The 19,074-nt window shown below is 46.6% G+C and overlaps 1 protein-coding gene across 2 annotated transcripts; it reads right to left on the bottom strand.

The window, feature by feature from the left end:
* Window positions 1-2,872: 2,872 nt before the first annotated feature.
* LOC120916001 (hepcidin antimicrobial peptide) lies at window positions 2,873-8,788 on the bottom strand. Of its 2 annotated transcripts, none has more exons than XM_040326845.1 (3): window positions 8,643-8,788; window positions 7,253-7,309; window positions 2,873-3,126 (listed from the first exon to the last, which is right to left on the bottom strand). In XM_040326845.1, exons 1-3 carry the CDS (start codon window positions 8,718-8,720, stop codon window positions 3,025-3,027), a joined length of 237 nt encoding a protein of 78 aa, XP_040182779.1. In that variant the 5' UTR covers window positions 8,721-8,788; the 3' UTR covers window positions 2,873-3,024. The 2 variants fall into 2 exon arrangements, with proteins under 2 accessions (XP_040182779.1, XP_040182777.1); XM_040326843.1 differs by having other exon boundaries at window positions 7,253-7,306; window positions 8,643-8,784.
* Between the last annotated feature and the right edge of the window lie 10,286 nt (window positions 8,789-19,074).

Genomic DNA, 19,074 nt, shown 5'->3' with positions numbered 1-19,074 from the left:
CGTAGGAAAGTTACGTCGGCGGGATGAAGCCTGTTTTTAGGCGCATCTTAGTGTGTGGGTCCGGCGCACAGATACGACGGCGCACATTTGCACTTACGTCGGCGTATCTTGTTATACGTCGGCGTAAGTGCTTTGTGAATCTGGGCCATACTCTATACTTGTTGGTAGACCAGAGGTCACCATTCACAATACAATCTCAGTACAATCAACTACCAAATCTATGTAATATGAGGACAGGCCTGCACTATCCAATCACTCTGTGCATCCAATCAGGCAGGCCCTTGCTCTAATACTAAGGAAGTTTGTACTGGATGAACTGGTGTCTTTGTTCAACCTTACCAACCATTGTACAATCTGGCCATACAGTATACAATCTGGTTGAACAATCTCTGTCCAGTCAGATTTAAAAAATACCAAAACGATGTGATAGAAGGGCAAACCTACACAATACAATCCATTTTTTTTTTTTTTTATCCAATCAGGCAGGCTCTTGCACCACATAGTTGATGGTGGATCTAACAGGGATTGTACACTCAGATTGTATAGTGTATGGGTCAGCTTTAATAAATTGTACAATCAGATTGTAGCATGCATGACCAACTTTACAATGGTAACAATTCTCAGGGCACTTATAACCGATTGCGAATCACACGAATTGGTAGATTAATGGGGGTGAGCACAGTATGGCTGCAATGGTGGGCACAGTATGGCTGCAATGGTGGGCACAGTATGGCTGCAATGGTGGGCACAGTATGGCTGCAATGTCGGTCAAAGTGGGACTGGAATGGTGAGCAGTGTGGCTGCAATGGTGGGCACAGTGTGGCTGCAATGGTGGGCACAGTGTGGCTGCAATGGTGGGCACAGGGAGTGTGCAATGATGGGCACAGTGTGGCTGCAAGGGTGAGCACAATATGGCTGGAATGGTGGGCACAGTATGGCTGCAATGGTGGGCACATTGTGGCTGCAATGTCGGTCAAAGTGGGGCTGGAATGGTGGGCACAGTGTGGCTGCAATGGTGGGCACAGTGTGGCTGCAATGGTGGGCACAGTGTGGCTGCAACGGTGGGCACAGTGTGGCTGCAATGGTGAGCACAGTGTGGCTGCAATGGTGGGCACAGGGAGTGTGCAATGATGGGCACAGTGTGGCTGCAAGGGTGAGCACAATATGGCTGGAATGGTGGGCACAGTATGGCTGCAATGGTGGGCACATTGTGGCTGCAATGTCGGTCAAAGTGGGGCTGGAATGGTGGGCACAGTGTGGCTGCAATGGTGGGCACAGTGTGGCTGCAATGGTGGGCACAGTGTGGCTGCAATGGTGAGCACAGTGTGGCTGCAATGGTGAGCACAGTGTGGCTGAAATGGTGGGCACAGGGAGTGTGCAATGGTGAGCACAGTGTGGCTGCAATGTCGGTCAAAGTGGGGCTGAAATGGTGAGCACAGCGTGGCTGCAATGTAGGGCACAGGGAGTGTGCAAGATGTTTAAGCGTATCTCTGTTTGAGAATACACTTAAACTTAGGACGGCGCAGATTCTGAGTTAGGTCGGCTTATCTACTGATACGCCGACCTAACTCTTACTGAATCTAGCCCTATGTGTGCCTCACTGTGCACAGTGAGGCACACATAGGGCTAGATTCAGTAAGAGTTAGGCCGGCGTATCAGTAGATAAGCCGACCTAACTCGGAATCTGCACCGACCTATGTTTAAGTGTATTCTCAAACTGAGATACGCTTAAACCTATCTAAGATACGAGGGCTTGCGCCGTCCTATCTTAGGGTGCAATATTTAGGCTGGCCGCTAGGTGGCGCTTCCATTGCGGTCGGCGTAGAATATGTAAATCACTAGATACGCCTATTCACGAACGTACACCCGGCCGACGCAGTACAGATACACCGTTTACGTAACGCATTAGCAGGCCTAAAGTTATTCCATCAAATAGCTGGAATAGTAATGTTTGGTATGGCCGCCGTTCCCGCGTCGAAATTTGAAAATTTTTACGTCGTTTGCGTAAGTCGTCCGCGAATCGGGATTTACATAATTCCACGTCAAAATCAATAGGCCCGTACGGCGTACTTAGCCGCAATGCACACTGGGAAATGTAGGCGCCCGGCGCATGCGCAGTAAAAAAAAAACGTCAAAAACGTGAGGTCAAGCCTCATTAACATAAAACACGCCCCCCTTACACACATTTGAATTTGGCGCCCTTACGCCCGCCCGCTTTAGGCTATGCCGCCGTAACATAGCAGGCAAGTACATTGTGAATCATGTACTTGCCTCGCTAACTTACGGCGGCGTAGCCTAAACACGCTAAGCTACGCCGCCGCAAGTTAAGGCCATTGTACCTGAATCTACCTAAATATCTATATATTATAATTAATCATCGGGCCTCAAATGATTTTTTTTTATATGTTTGCAAACACGTCTCCGGCAGTGAAGGGGTTAAAGAGTAAACCAGGCAATGAAGCCGTCACATAACACGCTGTCTCTTGTGTTACAATAATATCTTTATTATAATAAAAAAACAAAACAAACAAATTGTAGAACGATATATACAGAAGAAAAAGGAAAACGTTTCTATACAAAGCAGCGTATTTTACAGGATAATAAAATATTTATAAATATCGGAGATCCGTGTGGAAGTCCAGCCACATGGTGGGCACAGTTTTGGTGCAATGGTGGGCACAGTGTGGCTGCAATGGTGGGCACAGTGTGGCTTCAACGGTGGGCACAGTGTGGCTGAAATGGTAGGCACAGTGTGGCTGCAATGGTGGGCACAGTGTGGCTGAAATGGTGGGCACAGTGTGGCTGAAATGGTAGGCACAGTGTGGCTGCAATGGTGGGCACAGTGTGGCTGAAATGGTGGGCACAGTGTGGCTGAAATGGTGGGCACAGTGTGGCTGAAATGGTGGGCACAGTGTGGTTGCAATGGTAGACACATGCGAGTCCCTTGTCTATCCTTCCATTCCCAGGGGGGAGTCAGTGGCTGGGGGGGGGGGGCGTCTGTATCGCAGCCATTTCCGGCAGGGTTCAGGTCAGACAGCATAAACCGCAGCCCTTGTTCTTGCAGCAGTTGCAGCAAAAACGGCAGATAGAGAGGGGGGAATGGCGCTTGGATCGGAGCCGAGTTTCCTGGAATAAAAGGAGAAACAAAAAATATAAAGTTTATCCAAATCTGAGGATGAAAATGTCATTACAAGTCCTTCCAATTATTACCGCTACCTGCATGAATCACTGCATAGCCAGAGCTGACCCCCCCCCACAGCAGCCTTATGTTGCCAAATATGCTGCAGAAATCTCCCTCCACTGAGTCTGGCTGCAGCCATTTTAACTGTGGGCAGCTGCCTGTTCACTTCCTGGATTTACACAGACACACTAGGGTTGCCACCTGTCCAGGATTCACCCGGACAGTCCGGGGTTTTGAACCGGACACATTTATTCACACCGAACTGTGGCTAACTGTCCTGGGCAGAAGGAACACTCTACTACCCCCCCTCCCCCTCTGCTCCCTCCATAGAGAGGGGCAATCTGTTGATTCGCCACACAGAGCACTACTCATAAATGGCCAGATCCTCTGGCCCCCCCTCCCCCTAAGGAGGGAGGGAATACCTCAATCCACCTAATTTGTTTGGATAGAGGAATCATTTTTATTTTTTTCATTCAGTCCACAAATCATAGGTATTGGAAGAGTTTTATATAATTTTTTATTTATTGTACTGAGGTTTATGCATGTCTGTGAGAGTCTTACTTGTGGCACAGCATTCTAAGCATATGTTATGGGTACAAGAATGTTCGGGATTGGCTTGCAGAAAAGGTGGCAACCCTAAGACACACAGAGGCACGCCTCCAGCTCTCATTGGCCCTCTTATGACTCATCCCACCTTCCCTTCCTGGCAAACTCTCACGAGAGTGAGAGAGAAAGCTGTGCACGGTGTCATAAGCCTAGGCCAGTGATGGTGAACCTTGGCACCCCAGATGTTTTGGAACTACATTTCCCATCATGCTCATGCACTCTGCAGTGTAGCTGAGCATCATGGGAAATGTAGTTCCAAAACATCTGGGGTTGCCAAGGATCACCATCACTGGCCTAGGTGGCCAATGACCAGACAAGAAACAGGAAGTGGGCTGTAGAAGGGATTTACTGGTGGAAAAAAAAATGTTTTACTATCCAAAGTTAAAACAACAACAAGGGCAGAAGATTTATTAGATGGAAAGATTATAAAATGACTGAAGTTCCACTTTAACTTCTTATAGCTGGATTCAGGTAGGGGCGGCGCATCTTTCAGGCGGCGTAGCGTATCGTATTTACGCTACGCCGCCGTAAGTCACAGTGTATTCACAAAGCACTTGCCTCCTAAGTTACGGCGGCGTACCGTAAATAGGGCCGGCGTAAGAGCGCCTAATTCAAATGAGGATGAGGGGGGCGTGTTTTATGTAAATGATTGGTGACCCGACGTGATTGACGTTTTTTTTTACGAACGGCGCATGCGCCATCCGTGTACATATCCCAGTGTGCATTGCTCCAAAGTACGCCGCAAGGACGTATTTGTTTCGACGTGAACGTAAATTACGTCCAGCCCCATTCACGGACGACTTACGAAAAAAGGACGTAAAAAGTTAAAATTTCGACGCGGGAACGGCGGCCATACTTAACATTGACTAGGCCAGCTATTTGTTGGAATAACTTTACGCCAGAAAAAGCCGTACGTAAATGACGTTAAAAAAAAATGCGCTGGGCGCACGTACGTTTCTGAATCGGCGTATCTAGTCATTTGCATAATCTACGCCAAACTCAACGGAAGCGCCACCTAGCGGCCAGCCTAAATATTGCACCCTAAGATACGACGGCGTAGGAGACTTACGCCACGCTCATATCTTAGCCTAATTTAAGCGTATCTGGTTTGCAGAATACGCTTAAATTTACGACGGCGTAGATTCAGAGTTACGTTGGCGTATCTACTGATACGCCGGCGTAAAGGTATCTGAATCCAGCTATTAATGTTACAGGTATGTGGTAGCAAACCTGGGCATCATTATTGCAACTATATAGACAGGTATTTATAAAATATGAACAGAGCTATCCGTCCTATGAAACTGCATAGATCAAGTGTGAGAATCATATGTTAGTAGGCTATTTTCTCTCCAGGTTCACTGGGGTAGATTCAGAGAGCAATTACGCCGGCGTATCCATAGATACACCGCGTAATTGCTAAGTTGCGCCGGCGTATCTACTTTCTGTATTCAGAAAGCTAGATACGCCGACTGTAGCCTAAGATACGACTGGCATAATTCTCTTACGCCGTCGTATCTTAGGGTGCATTCTGACGCTGGCCGCTAGGTGGCGCTCCCGTAGTTGTCAGCGTAAAATATGCAAATTGCATACTTACGCCGATTCACAAACGTACGTGCGCCCGGCGGTCGTTTTTTACGTCGTTTGCCTACGTCGTTTTCGGCGTAAGGCTGCTCCTGCTATTAGGAGGCGCAGCCAATGTTAAGTATGGCCGTCTTTCCCGCGTCGCGATTTGAAAATTTAACGTCGTTTGCGTAAGTCGTCCGTGAATGGCGCTGGACGCCATTTACGTTCACGTCGAAACCAATGAAGTCCTTGCGACGTCATTTACCGCAATGCACGTCGGGAAATTTTAGGGACGGCGCATGCGCAGTACGTTCGGCGCGGGAACGCGCCTAATTTAAATGATCCACGCCCCCTACGGGATCATTTCAATTATGCGCGCTTACGCCGGCCCCTTTTACGCTACGCCGCCGCAAGTTTACAGGCAAGTGCTTTGTGAATCAAGCACTTGCCCGTAAAACTTGCGGCGGCGTAACGTAAATGTCATACGTTACGCCGCCGCAGTTTTGCGCGCCCCTACCTGAATCCACCCCACTGTTATTTATTCATAACATAGGGTGAGTCAGGGATACTGCATTACGACCACTAGATGGTGCTGAGGGTCATAGTAGATAAGTATTTACTGTATTTCTTATAGCTCCATCTAGTGGCCAAAATTCTGTATTTTTCCTAAAAGATCAGCTCCATCAAAAAGTGACATCACAGCTTAAATTGCTCACGGGGTTGTTATATCTTTTACACTCAGGCCTGATTCACACCTAGGGCATTTTTCAGTCTTTTTGCATTTTGCAGATTTGCGCTACGCTCCATTTAACATGGTTTCCTATGCAAATCTGCAAAATGCAAAAAGCACTGAAAATGCCATAGGTCTGATTCACACCTATGCAGGAGGGGGGTTGTAGGGTAACTTTTCATCAGCTGTTAAAGGCTGCGGGCCAGATTCACGTAGAATCGGGCAAACCTGCGGCGGCGTAACGTATGACATTTACGTTACGCCGCCGCAAGTTTTACGGGCAAGTGCTTGATTCACAAAGCACTTGCCTGTAAAGTTGCGGCGGCGTAGCGTAAATCCCCCGGCGCAAGTCAAATGATCCGGGTAGGGGGCGTAGATCATTTAAATTAGGCGCGTTCCCGCGCCGAACGTACTGAGCATGCGCCGTCCCAAAAATTTCCCGACGTGCATTGCGCTAAATGACGTCGCAAGGACGTCATTGGTTTCGACGTGAACGTAAATGGCGTCCAGCCCCATTCACGGACGAGTTACGCAAACGACGTAAAATTTTCAAATTTCGACGCGGGAACGCCGGCCATACCTAACATTGGATACGCCACCTAGGGGGCATGTTTATCTTTACGCCGCGTATCTCTTACGGAAACGGCGTAAATTTACTGCGACGGGCAAGCGTACGTACGTGAATCGGCATAACGACTCATTTGCATATTCTACGATGACCGCAATGGAAGCGCCACCTAGCGGCCAGCGTAAATATTGCACCCTAAGATACGACAGCGCAGGCCGTCATATCTTAGGCATGTTTAAGTGTATCTCAGTTTGAGAATACACTTAAACATACGACGGGCTTAGATTACAAGTTACGTCGGCGTATCTACTGATACGCCGGCGTAACTCTTTGAGAATCTGGCCCAGAACCTTTGGTAATGTGAGCCGGCTTCAAATAATAATAATAATGGTAAATGGAAGCGGGACACTTAAGTTCCAAGATGACTGTTCTTATATAATATTAGAGACCTTCATATATAAGCATTTCCAAAACATAGAAGAACGGAATGAGCTGGAAATGAAAAGCCGACTTCCTGTCTGCTGATCCAAGAATTAGATCCTCTAACTGCAGCCGATAAGAAATATGAGACATCAAAGTATCTACAAGATTAAGGAAGACTCACCTGTACACTGGTCTCCTCCTGGAGTAGATTGTGCTCAGCGTGTATTACTTCATCCTGCTGAAAACATATTATTATTATTATTATTATTATGAGATAGATAGATAGATAGATAGATAGATAGATAGATAGATAGATAGATAGATAGATAGATAGAGAGACATACATGTAGATAGATAGATAGATAGATAGATAGATAGATAGATAGATAGATAGATAGATAGATAGATAGATAGATAGATAGATAGATAGATAGATAGATAGATAGATAGATAAATCAGTGGATAGATTGAGCTGAGATAGATAGATTTATTATTTATTTATTATTATTATTATTATTATTATTATTATTATTATTATTATTATTATTATGAGATAGATAGATAGATAGATAGATAGATAGATAGATAGATAGATAGATAGATAGATAGATAGATAGATAGATAGATAGATAGATAGATAGATAGAGAGACATACATGTAGATAGATAGATAGATAGATAGATAGATAGATAGATAGATAGATAGATAGATAGATAGATAGATAGATAGATAGAGAGACATACATGTAGATAGATAGATAGATAGATAGATAGATAGATAGATAGATAGATAGATAGATAGATAGATAGATAGATAGATAGATAGATAGATAGATAAATCAGTGGATAGATTGAGCTGAGATAGATAGATTTGAAATATATAGATTAATTGATTGATCTGAAAATAAAGGAAGATAGATATATAGATAGATACGTAGATAGATCTGCAATAGACTGATTGATTTGAGATAATTAGATAGATAGATAGATAGATAGATAGATAGATAGATAGATAGATAGATAGATCAGTAGATAGAAAGATTGAGCTGAGATAGATTTGAAATAGATAGATTAATTGATTGATCTGAAAAAAAAAAAAAAGAAAGAAAGATAGATAGATAGATCAGTAGATAGATTGATCCAAAATAGATAGATGGATTGAAAGATTAGTAGATATATCAAGTTGAGATAGATAGATTAGATTGATCCACAATAAATAGATAGACGGATATATATAGATAGATAGATCTGCGATAGATAGATATATAGATAGATCTGCAATAGACTGATTGATTGGAGATAATTAGATAGATAAATAGATAGATAGATAGATAGATAGATAGATAGATAGATAGATAGATAGATAGATAGATAGATAGATAGATTGATCCGCAATAAACAGATAGATCAGTTAAATCAATAGATAGATAGATCTGATATAGATAGATTAATTGATTGATCTGAAAATAAAGGAAGATAGATAGATAGATAGATAGATAGATAGATAGATAGATAGATAGATAGATAGATAGATATGTGATGGATAGGTGTGTAGATGGAGATTTGTCTCACCTGGTTGGTGGAGGTGGTGTGTCCTCGGTGGCAGGCGATGGATAAGATGAGGACGAAGCACAATATGGTGGTCTTCATGGTGTGGGTTGGTTGGTGTGGGTGGGTTGGTGTCGGTGGGTTGGTTGGTGTCGGTGAGTTGGTGCCGGTGGGTTGGTGTCGGTGGGTTGGTGTCGGTGGTTTGGTGTCGGTGAGTTGGTGTCGGTGGGTTGGTGTCGGTGAGTTGGTGCCGGTGGGTTGGTGTCGGTGGGTTGGTGTGGGTGGGTTGGTGTCGGTGAGTTGGTGTCGGTGGGTTGGTGTCGGTGGGTTGGTGTCGGTGGTTTGGTGTCGGTGGGTTGGTGTCGGTGGGTTGGTTGGTGTCGGTGGGTTGGTTGGTGTCGGTGGGTTGGTGTCGGTGGGTTGGTTGGTGTCGGTGGGTTGGTGTTGGTGGGTTGGTGTCGGTGGTGATCTCGGTCAGTGATGAGTTGTATCTCTCCGGCCAGCACAGAGCTCTATATATACAGATCCCGTCCCCGGGGTCACACACGGGGTCACCTTTCTGATAATCTCTGGCGTCAGGAGACTTTCCACTCTTATCTCTTCTGATTGTTTGTGATGATTGCTCCCTTTTCCTTTTTTTTACCTTTCTAATAGTAAACACAAGTCAGCTCGGGCGGTGTAGATGGATTTAAATGTTCCTCTTAAATCACTATCTGGGTCTGCTGTATATTATGGGGGCTTTGGAGGGGTCTGGGTTCTGTTCTTTTATCATTAGGAAGCTGGCAAAGAAACGTCATTTGCTGGCAAGTGAAGCTCTATCATTTTTTGTTTGTAGATGTCACTTTTGCTCTAGCACTTCCTACAGGCAGCAAGAAAAATAAATAAATTGTAGAGTCCCCTAAAAGTGTATACCAGACCCTTTGAGATATGGATTTAAACCCCTTCCCACCCAGCTCTGCGTTCCTTTTATAGGGTCTGTACACCCATTGTGGATTGGCAGCCATATGACCACTGAAATTGGCCTGATGAACGGGTCCTGCGTAGCTTGGAAAAGTCACCTTTTTTTGTAACTATATAATCATTGATTACAGTTTTGGACCCATTTTTGGAGATCCTGGTGTGCTGGTGACATTTTCTCTTTATGACTATTTACGGTTCCAGACGATAGTCATTGGTCTCAATGGAGCTTTGGTTTGAATGGATCTTTGGTGTGAATGGAGCCTTGGTTTGAATGAAGCCTTGGCATGAATGGAGCCTTGGTATCAATGGAGTCTTGTCTTGAATGGATCCTTGGTGAGAATTGAATGGAGCCTTGGTATCAATGGAGCCTTGGTGAAAATGGAGCCTTGGTGAGAATGTAACCTTGGTGTGAATGGAGCCTTGGTATGAATTGAGCCTTGGTATGAATTGAATGGAGCCTTGGTATGAATGGAGCCTTGGTATGAATGGAGCATGGGTATGAATGGAGCCTTTGTGAGAATGGAGCCTTGGTATGAATGAAGCCTTGGATTGAATGGATCCTTTGTTTGAATGGAGCCTTGTCGTCAATGAAACCTTTGTTTGAATAGAGCCCTGGGTTGAATGGAGCCTTGGGTTGAATGGAGCCTTGACGTGATAGGAGCCTTGGTTTAAATGGAGCCTTGGTGTCAATGGAGTCTTGTCTTGAATGGATCCTTGGTGTGAATGGATCCTTGGTGTGAATGGAGCCTTGGTGTGAATTGACTGGAGCCTTGGTGGGAATGGAGCCTTGGTATGAATGGAGCCTTGGTATGAATAGAGCCTTGAGATGAACTGAATGGAGCCTTGGGATGAACTGAATGGAGCCTTGGTGTGAACTGAATGGAGCCTTGGTGAAAATGGAGCATTGGTATGAATGGAGCCTTGGTGAGAATGGAGCCTTGGTATGAATGGAGCCTTGGTATGAACGAAGTCTTGGTTTGAATGCATCCTTGTCGTGAATGGAGCTTTGGTTTAAATAGAGCCTTGGTCTGTACACCCAGGGTGTGGAAAGGATCAGGGGCCATGTGACCACTGTACTTGGCTGTCACTGTGGTCACAGTATTGGGAGTCGGTCCCACTCGCTAGCTGTCACTAATGGGGACCAAGGGCTGTCTTTTTTTTTCAGTGAATGCCGTTCAATTTTGCCTCATTTACACAGAAACACTTTACATGTAGTTTTTATATGGGAACAGCTATGAGTTGCAAAATACTGCAATACACGGTGATGCACTACCTAGTGTTGAGCTGCATTACCAGAAATGGTTCAAATGGTTTTCTGCATGTTGTGGTGCAGTGGCAGCTCATTTAAATAAAGGGCTGTCTCATTGCAGTGCACAGTTTTACACGACTTAACACATGTGCGTTATAGGCAAAGCAAAGGTCCTGGCATGAATGGAATCTTGGTTTGAATGAAGCTTTGGTGTCAATGGACTCTTGGCTTGAATGGAATCTTGGTTTGAATAGAGACTTGGTGTAAATGGAGCCTTGACGTGAGTGGAGCCTTGGTTTGAATAGAGACTAGGTGTAAATGGAGCCTTGACGTGAGTGGAGCCTTGGTTTGAATGGAACCTTGGTGTAAATGGAGCATCAGGATGAATAGACCCTTAGTGTGAATAGAGCTTCGGCGTAAATGAAGCTTTGGTGTAAATAGTGCCTTAGTGTGACCGCAGCCTAGGTGTGAGTGGAGTCTTGGTTTGAATGGATCATTGTCGTGAATGGAGCCTTGGTGTGAATGGTGCCTTGGTGTGAATGGAGCCTTGGTGTGAATGGAGCCTTGGTGTGAATGGAGCCTTGGTGTGAATGGAGCCTTGGTTTGAATGGAGCCTTGGCGTTAATGGAGCCTTGATGTGAAAGGAGCATTAGTGTGAATAGAGCCATGGTTTGATTAGAGCCCTGGTGTGAATGGAGCTTTGGTGTGAATTTTGCCTTAGAGTGAATGGAGCCTTGATGTGAGTGGAATATTGGTTTTAATGGATCCTTGGTGTGAATGGAGCCTTTGTGTTAAGGGAGTCTTGGTGTGAATGGATCCTTGGCGTGAATGGAAGCCTTGGTGTAAATTGAATAGAGCCTTGGTATAATGTGAGCCTTGGTAAGAATGGAGCCTTGGTGTTAATTAAATGGAGCCTTGGTGTTAATTAAATGGAGCCTTGATGTGAATGAAGCCTTGATGTGAATAGAGCTTTGGTGTGAACAGAGCCTTATTCTGAATGGAGCCTTGTTTTGAATTGTTTGTTTGTTTTTGAATGGATCCTTGGCGTGAATGGATACTTAGCGTGAATGGACCCTGGGTTTGAATTGAGCCTTGGTGTCAATGGAGCATTGGTTTGAATGGAGCCTTGGTTTGAATGGATCCTTTTCTTAAATGGAGCCTTGGTTTGAATGGAGCCTTGGTGTGGATGGAGCCTTGGTGTGAATGGAGGCTTACTGTGAATGGAGCCTTGGTGTGAATGGAGCCTTATTCTGAATGGAGCCTTGGTTTGAATGGATCCTTAGCGTGAATGGACCTTGGGTTTGAATGGAGCCTTGGCGTGAATGGATCTTTGGCATAAATGGACCTTGGTTTGAATGGATCCTTGGTGTCAATGGAGCCTTGGAATGAATGGGGCCTTGGTTTGAATGAAGCTTTGGTGTCAATGGACTCTTGGCATGAATGGAACCTTGGTTTGAATGAAGCTTTGGTGTCAATGGGCTCTTGGCATGAATGGGGCTTTGGTTTGAATGAAGCTTTGGTGTCAATGGACTGTTGCCATGAATGGGGCCTTGGTTCGAATGAAGCTTTGGTGTCAATGGACTGTTGCCATGAATGGGGCCTTGGTTCGAATGAAGCTTTGGTGTGAATGGAGCCTTGGTGTCAATAGACTCTTGGCATGAATTGAGCCTTGGTTTGAATGGTGCCTTGGTGAAAATTGAATGGTGCCTTGGTGTGACTTGAATGGAGCCTTGGTGAGCATGGAGACTTGACGTCTACTTTGCACTACTTTGCTGATCCCCTTATTAATTCTAGGCACGATATGTAGATTTTTAGGACATTAAGATTTCGGACGGATTTGTTGACAGTACACATTTCTGACAGAGATAGCGAGTCAGGTGAGATTTGCTGGGTGCGATCCCCCCTCTCACCCTGTGTGTGTGTGTGTCAGGCTGAAGTCCAGAAGGACCAGGCTCCTGGGAGTCGGCCATTGTCAGACGCAGGGGCGCCAGGCCAGCCGCTGACCTTAGCGGATAGTGACAGAGGGTGACGGGAGGAGGGAGGATGAGCCCATCGATAGATCGTTATCTGCTGAAAGATAACAGAGCCAGCACGGCTCTCCGCATAACTGTGTCACGATGATAGGATTCTATGGATTCTACTACCAGAGGAGGAGCTGCTGAGTATAAATAAGAAATACTTATTATAAGAAATCTTTTTTTTATTAGAACACCCAATCTTATTAGCTTTAGAACATTTTAATGTAGATTTTAAACTCCTGGGGAAAAAAAAGAACTTTCATTATATTCCTCAGTAGCCACAAAGGTTAGAAATCCGCTTTGTGTGTATCAAATGCCTTTGCAAAGCCAGATGTTACCTTGTAAAGGTAGCAGTGACATCATCACTGTGCTGTACATAGCCTGGTCAGAGAGCAGAGCTGTGGGAGGGGTCCCAGCAGCTCCACCTACAGGCTACCTGCAGGAAACAGGAGGGGGCGGAGACAAGACCAGTCACTCTGCACAAGGAGAGAGAGCAGCAGTGAGCAGTCTTTATTACAGGAAGGAAAAGTCGCACACGAATGACTGCACAGATCTGGAAGAAATACACCAAGCCTCTAGAAGAGTTCTCGGAGTTCAGCTATGACATTATCAGTATTTTTTTGCAGCTTTCATTAAAATGATTTCTGGTGATCCTGCCATAAAGCTCCTTTGCGCACGTATTATTATGGGGTGACAACTGTCTGCCTCTATTTTATCACTCTGTCACAGTGTTGGAAGAGGGTGGCAGGTCGTGCAGAAGTGAGCAGGAATGGGAGAGGTTGGAAAGGAATGCAGAGGGGATCAGTGTTTGAAGAGGGTGACAGGAGGTTTATGGGTGATCAATGATGGAAGAGGGTTGCAAGGGGTGCAGGGGTGAGCAGTGTTGATAGAGGTTGGCAAGGGGTGCAGAGGTGAGCAGTGTTGAAAGAGGTTGGCAGGGGGTGCAGAGGCAAGCAGTGTTGAAAGAGGGGTGCAGAGGCAAGCAGTGTTGAAAGAGGGGTACAGAGGTGAGCAGTGCTGGAAGAGGGGTACAGAGGTGAGCCGTGCTGGAAGAGGGGTACAGAGGTGAGCAGTGCTGGAAGAGGTTGGCAGGGGGTGCAGAGGCGAGCAGTGTTGGAAGAGGGGTACAGAGGTGTGCAGCGTTGAAAGAGGATGGCAGGGGGTGCAGAAGTGAGCAGTGCTGGAAGAGGGGTGCAGAGGTGAGCAGTGTTGGAAGAGGGGTGCAGAGGTGAGCAGTGCTGGAAGAGGGGTGCAGAGGTGAGCAGTGTTGAAAGAGGGGTGCAGAGGCAAGCAGTGTTGAAAGAGGGGTACAGAGGTGAGCAGTGCTGGAAGAGGGGTACAGAGGTGAGCCGTGCTGGAAGAGGGGTACAGAGGTGAGCAGTGCTGGAAGAGGTTGGCAGGGGGTGCAGAGGCGAGCAGTGTTGGAAGAGGGGTACAGAGGTGTGCAGCGTTGAAAGAGGATGGCAGGGGGTGCAGAAGTGAGCAGTGCTGGAAGAGGGGTGCAGAGGTGAGCAGTGTTGGAAGAGGGGTGCAGAGGTGAGCAGTGCTGGAAGAGGGGTGCAGAGGTGAGCAGTGCTGGAAGAGGGGTGCAGAGGTGAGCAGTGCTGGAAGAGGGGTGCAGAGGTGAGCAGTGCTGGAAGAGGGGTGCAGAGGTGAGCAGTGCTGGAAGAGGGGTGCAGAGGTAAGCACTGAACAGTGTTGAAAGAGGGCTGCCGAGGTGAGCAGTGCTGGAAGAGGGTGACAGGGGGTGCCGAGGTGAGCAGTCTTGGAAGAGGGGTGCAGAGGTGAGCACTGAGCAGTCTTGGAAGAGGGGTACAGAGGTGAGCACTGAGCAGTCTTGGAAGAGGGGTGCAGAGGTGAGCAGTGTTGGAAGAGGGGTGCAGAGGTGAGCAGTGTTGGAAGAGGGGTGCAGAGGTGAGCAGTGTTGGAAGAGGGGTGCAGAGGTGAGCAGTGTTGGAAGAGGGGTGCAGAGGTGAGCAGTGTTGGAAGAGGGGTGCAGAGGTGAGCAGTGTTGATAGAGGGGTGCAGAGGTGAGCAGTGCTGGAAGAGGGGTACAGAGGTGAGCAGTGCTGGAAGAGGGGTACAGAGGTGAGCAGTGCTGGAAGAGGGGTGCAGAGGTGAGCAGTGTTGGAAGAGGGGTACAGAGGTGAGCAGTGCTGGAAGAGGGGTGCAGAGGTGAGCAGTGCTGGAAGAGGGGTGCAGAGGTGAGCAGTGCTGGAAGAGGGGTGCAGAGGTGAGCAGTGCTGGAAGAGGGGTGCAGAAGTGAGCAGTGTTGATAGAGGGGTGCAGAGGTAAGCAGTGTTGGAAGAGGGGTGCAGAGGTGAGCAGTGTTGGAAGAGGGGTGCAGAGGTGAGCAGTGCTGGAAGAGGGGTGCAGAAGTGAGCAGTGTTGATAGAGGGGTGCAGAGGTAAGCAGTGTTGGAAGAGGGGTGCAGAGGTGAGCAGTGTTGGAAGAGGGGTGCAGAGGTGAGCTTTTATTACAAGATTTGTAGCCCCGGTTTGATATAATAAACTTTGGACAGAAGATATTAGTCACAGTGACTGTATAAGGGGGTACGGCAGAGGACAACATGTACCAGAAGTACCTAGGGATGAGTAGAATAGAAGGGGGGCACTTGTAGTAGAAGTGGTGGAGATTGCTGATAATGTTCTGCGCTGTCTCCTCTATCCACTCACCCATCAGACAGACTTCAGTGTACAAGAGTCAGTACAATGTCAAGGACATCCTGAACCACACAACACACAATGACTGAAACATAAACACCGTAAGAGAGCTAAAAATATGCACTGTCACTGTATTAATGACACTGGCTGGCAAGGTGATAACATCTAGGGCAATCAGAGGGTTAAATGTGTGCCTAAAAAGTGTTTTCTTACTGTGGGGGAGATGCTTTTCCTAAGGGAAGGCATAGATCCCTGTACCAGCTTTGCAGGAACACAGGATCAATGTCTTCCATACTGACAGAATGGCGATCTGCCTTGTTTACATAGCCAAACCACTGTTCTGCCTATGTACATAACGATCAGCAGCTACCGATGGACATCGAGTCTGCCGGAGCCAATGATTGGCTCCCATACCCAGAAATGCAGGATCACTACAGCCAGGGCTGTCTTAATGAGAGGGCACTGCCCAGGGGCTCCAGCCACATGGGGGCCCCTACACTTTCCCCAAAGCAGCTGGACCTTCTGCCCACGCTGCCCCAAAATTGGGGGCCCCATGATGGTACTGAGAGTGATAGATACACAGGGGAGGCAGTCTGCCTCCTACCTTCTTGATGTCTGTTTACCTGCACTGTCATCATTGTAGGGGCCCCAGAGCATTTCTTTGCCCAAGGGCCCATGATGCTATTAAGACGGCCCTGACTACAGCCCCTCTTAATATCAAATCCGGGGACAGATTTGGTCTGGGGACAGTGTCCTCAATCCGGGGACATCTGGTCACCCTATGGTCGGGGCCCAGTGCATTACTTTGCCCAGGGGGGCCCATGATGCTATTAAGACGGCCCTGCAGGGTGCTGTGATGTTTTTAGGAATCTATGCACAGCACCCTGCCTTACCCTCCCACCAGCAACATACTCTCTGCACTACAGAGAGAAGCATGGAGACTGAACAATGACATCACTGGGTCTAAAATAAAGCACATAATAAAAAAAATATGTTATTTACAAATTTCATTAGCATGTTGATGGAGAAGATGAGCGGCAAAATACAAGCAGATTCAACTTCAGTATCTGAGGAGTGCCTGAAACATTTTAAACACTTTCTAGCAGTTTTTAGTGGGTCAGTAGATGAACCCCAGGAATATGCTGTCTGAAAAGTGTTCAAACTTGGGGGAAAATGCCAAAGAAAAATGGAGCACTGCCTATCCTTGCAGTACATTGCCATTTGTCCGAGGGATGCCAGGATCCTTTTTTTTAGTCAATAAACAGATTCGAGAATGTAGGGGGTTTTCATAAAGCCTTCCAAATCCTGGAACTGGGGAGGGGGGATCTGCTGGGAATGTTATGGAGGAGAGCCCTGTCTGTGAGACTACTGGAGCCCTCACCCAGATTGTGACATAGAAAGGGGCCATGGAGTTAAAGTACACGCTTCGCAAACAGCAGCACGGCGCCAGGAGGGAGCTGGGCGTCAGGCGGGCTGGACAGAGCAGAGGCGGCCCGGCTTCTACAACACATTTCATAATCTCACCTTGACTATACACGGTCATAGCTGCCAAATGCCACCCCTCATCAACTGCCCCCCTTTACTCACCAACTGTCCCCCCTACTAGTTCTGGAGATGTAGATCTCTATAAATACATTTATTTTAATTTGTATTACTCTAAAGGTAAGATAAATGTCAACAAAACTATTTGCTCTTTGACATCTTTTTCTTGGTTTGCGGGATCCTGAGCGGAGACTTTTAAATGCATTTTTTGCTGTGAAAATGATAATGGTCCCAAAAATGTGTCAAAATTGTCCGATGTGTCCGCCATGCCGTCGCAGTCACGAAAAAAAATAAAAAAATAAAAAAAAAAATAAAAAAATCGCTGATCGCCACCATTAGTAGTTAAAACATTTTTTTTTTATAAAAATGCAATAAAACTATCCCCTATTTTGTAAGCGCTATAAATTTTGCGCAAACCAATCGATGAACGCTTATTGCGATTTTTTTTACCAAAAATAGGTAGAAGAATACGTATCGGCCTAAACTGAGGAAAAATGTGTTTTTTCGATATTTTTGGGGGATATTTATTATAGCAAAAAATATTGATTTTTTTTCAAAATCGTCGCTCTATTTTTGTTTATAGCGCAAAAAATAAAAGCCGCAGAGGTGATCAAATACCACCAAAAAAAAAAATCTCTATTTGTGGGAAAAAAGGGACGCCAATTTTGTTTGGGAACCACGTCGCACAACCGCGCAATTGTCAGTTAAAGCGACGCAGTGCCGAATCGCAAAAACTGGCCAGGTCCTTTAGCTGCCTAAAGGTCCGGGTCTTAGCCCCCATTCACACCTAGGCGTTTTTACGCCTGTAATGCTACGCCGCTGCCGCCAGAGGGATGAAAACACATGTCCCTCTATGGAGATGGTTCACATCTCCACGCTGAACGCCGGACGCCTGAAAAAAGGTCCCGGACCTTTTTTTCAGGCGGCGTTCGGCTAGGAGATGGGAAGCATCTCCATAGAGGGGGTCAATCTGGGGCACATCTAGGCGGACAATACCAGCGTTTTGTCGCCGCAAATCGCGGTACAAAACGCCGCTATTTGTACCACGATTTGCGGCGACAAAACGCCGCAAATTTGTCTGCCTAGGTGTGAATGGAGCCTTAAAGTGCTTAAAAAACAAACAAACACTGGCTTCTAACATTTTTAGCTGGCTCCTAGATTCAAAGCAAAATTTGTCAAGCCCTGCAGTAAAGCACATTTCCTTTGTTGGAAACCTAACAGATCTACATCTCCCAAGAGACCCTCTCCTACACACACAGGCCTTGATTCACATACATTGGCGCATATTTATGCTGGCGTAGCGTATCTAATATACGCTACGCCGACGTAGCGCAGAGAGGCAAGCACCAAATTCACAAAGCACTTGCCTCCCAAACTGCGCTGGGTTCCCCCGGCGTAGGTGGAAGTGGGCGTGATCCATGCTAATGAGGCGTGACCCCATGCAAATGATGGCCCGAGGGCCATAAAGATACTAATAACGAACGGCGCATGCGCCGACCCGTGGACGCATCCCAGTGCGCATGCTAAGAATCACTTTGGAAATACTCCCTAAGATTGGACGGATCACTGTCTACGATTTGAACGTAACCTACGCCCGGCCCTATTCACGTACTACGTAAAATACGTTGGCTTGTGTTCCCTTTGCATGAATGCTGCCGAGTTACACCTCCTTTATGGGGCATAACTTTGCGCCGGCAGATGACTTTACGCGCACTGCATCGGACGGACGTACGTTTGTAAAATGGGCGTATCTCCCTCATTTGCATATATGCATAGAAAATCAATAGGTGCGGCAAATGCGCCCGGCGTAAATATGCGCCCACGATACGACGGCGTAGGCAAGTTACGTTGGTCGGATGAAGCCTATTTTCAGGTGTATCTAGTTTTGTGGGCACGGCGCATAGATACGCCGACGTATCTCGAGATACGCTGCGTAAGTGTAAATATGCGCCGTCGTAAGTGCTTTGTGAATCCGGGCTAGAATGTGGATAGGCTTTTGGGAGCCAAGGCAGCAGCATGGAGTT

The sequence above is a fragment of the Rana temporaria genome, chromosome 10 (assembly GCF_905171775.1).
Source record: "Rana temporaria chromosome 10, aRanTem1.1, whole genome shotgun sequence".
NCBI lineage: Eukaryota > Metazoa > Chordata > Amphibia > Anura > Ranidae > Rana > Rana temporaria.
The sequence above is the reverse complement of the archived record's forward strand: the minus strand, read 5'-3'. Positions and strand labels throughout refer to the sequence as shown.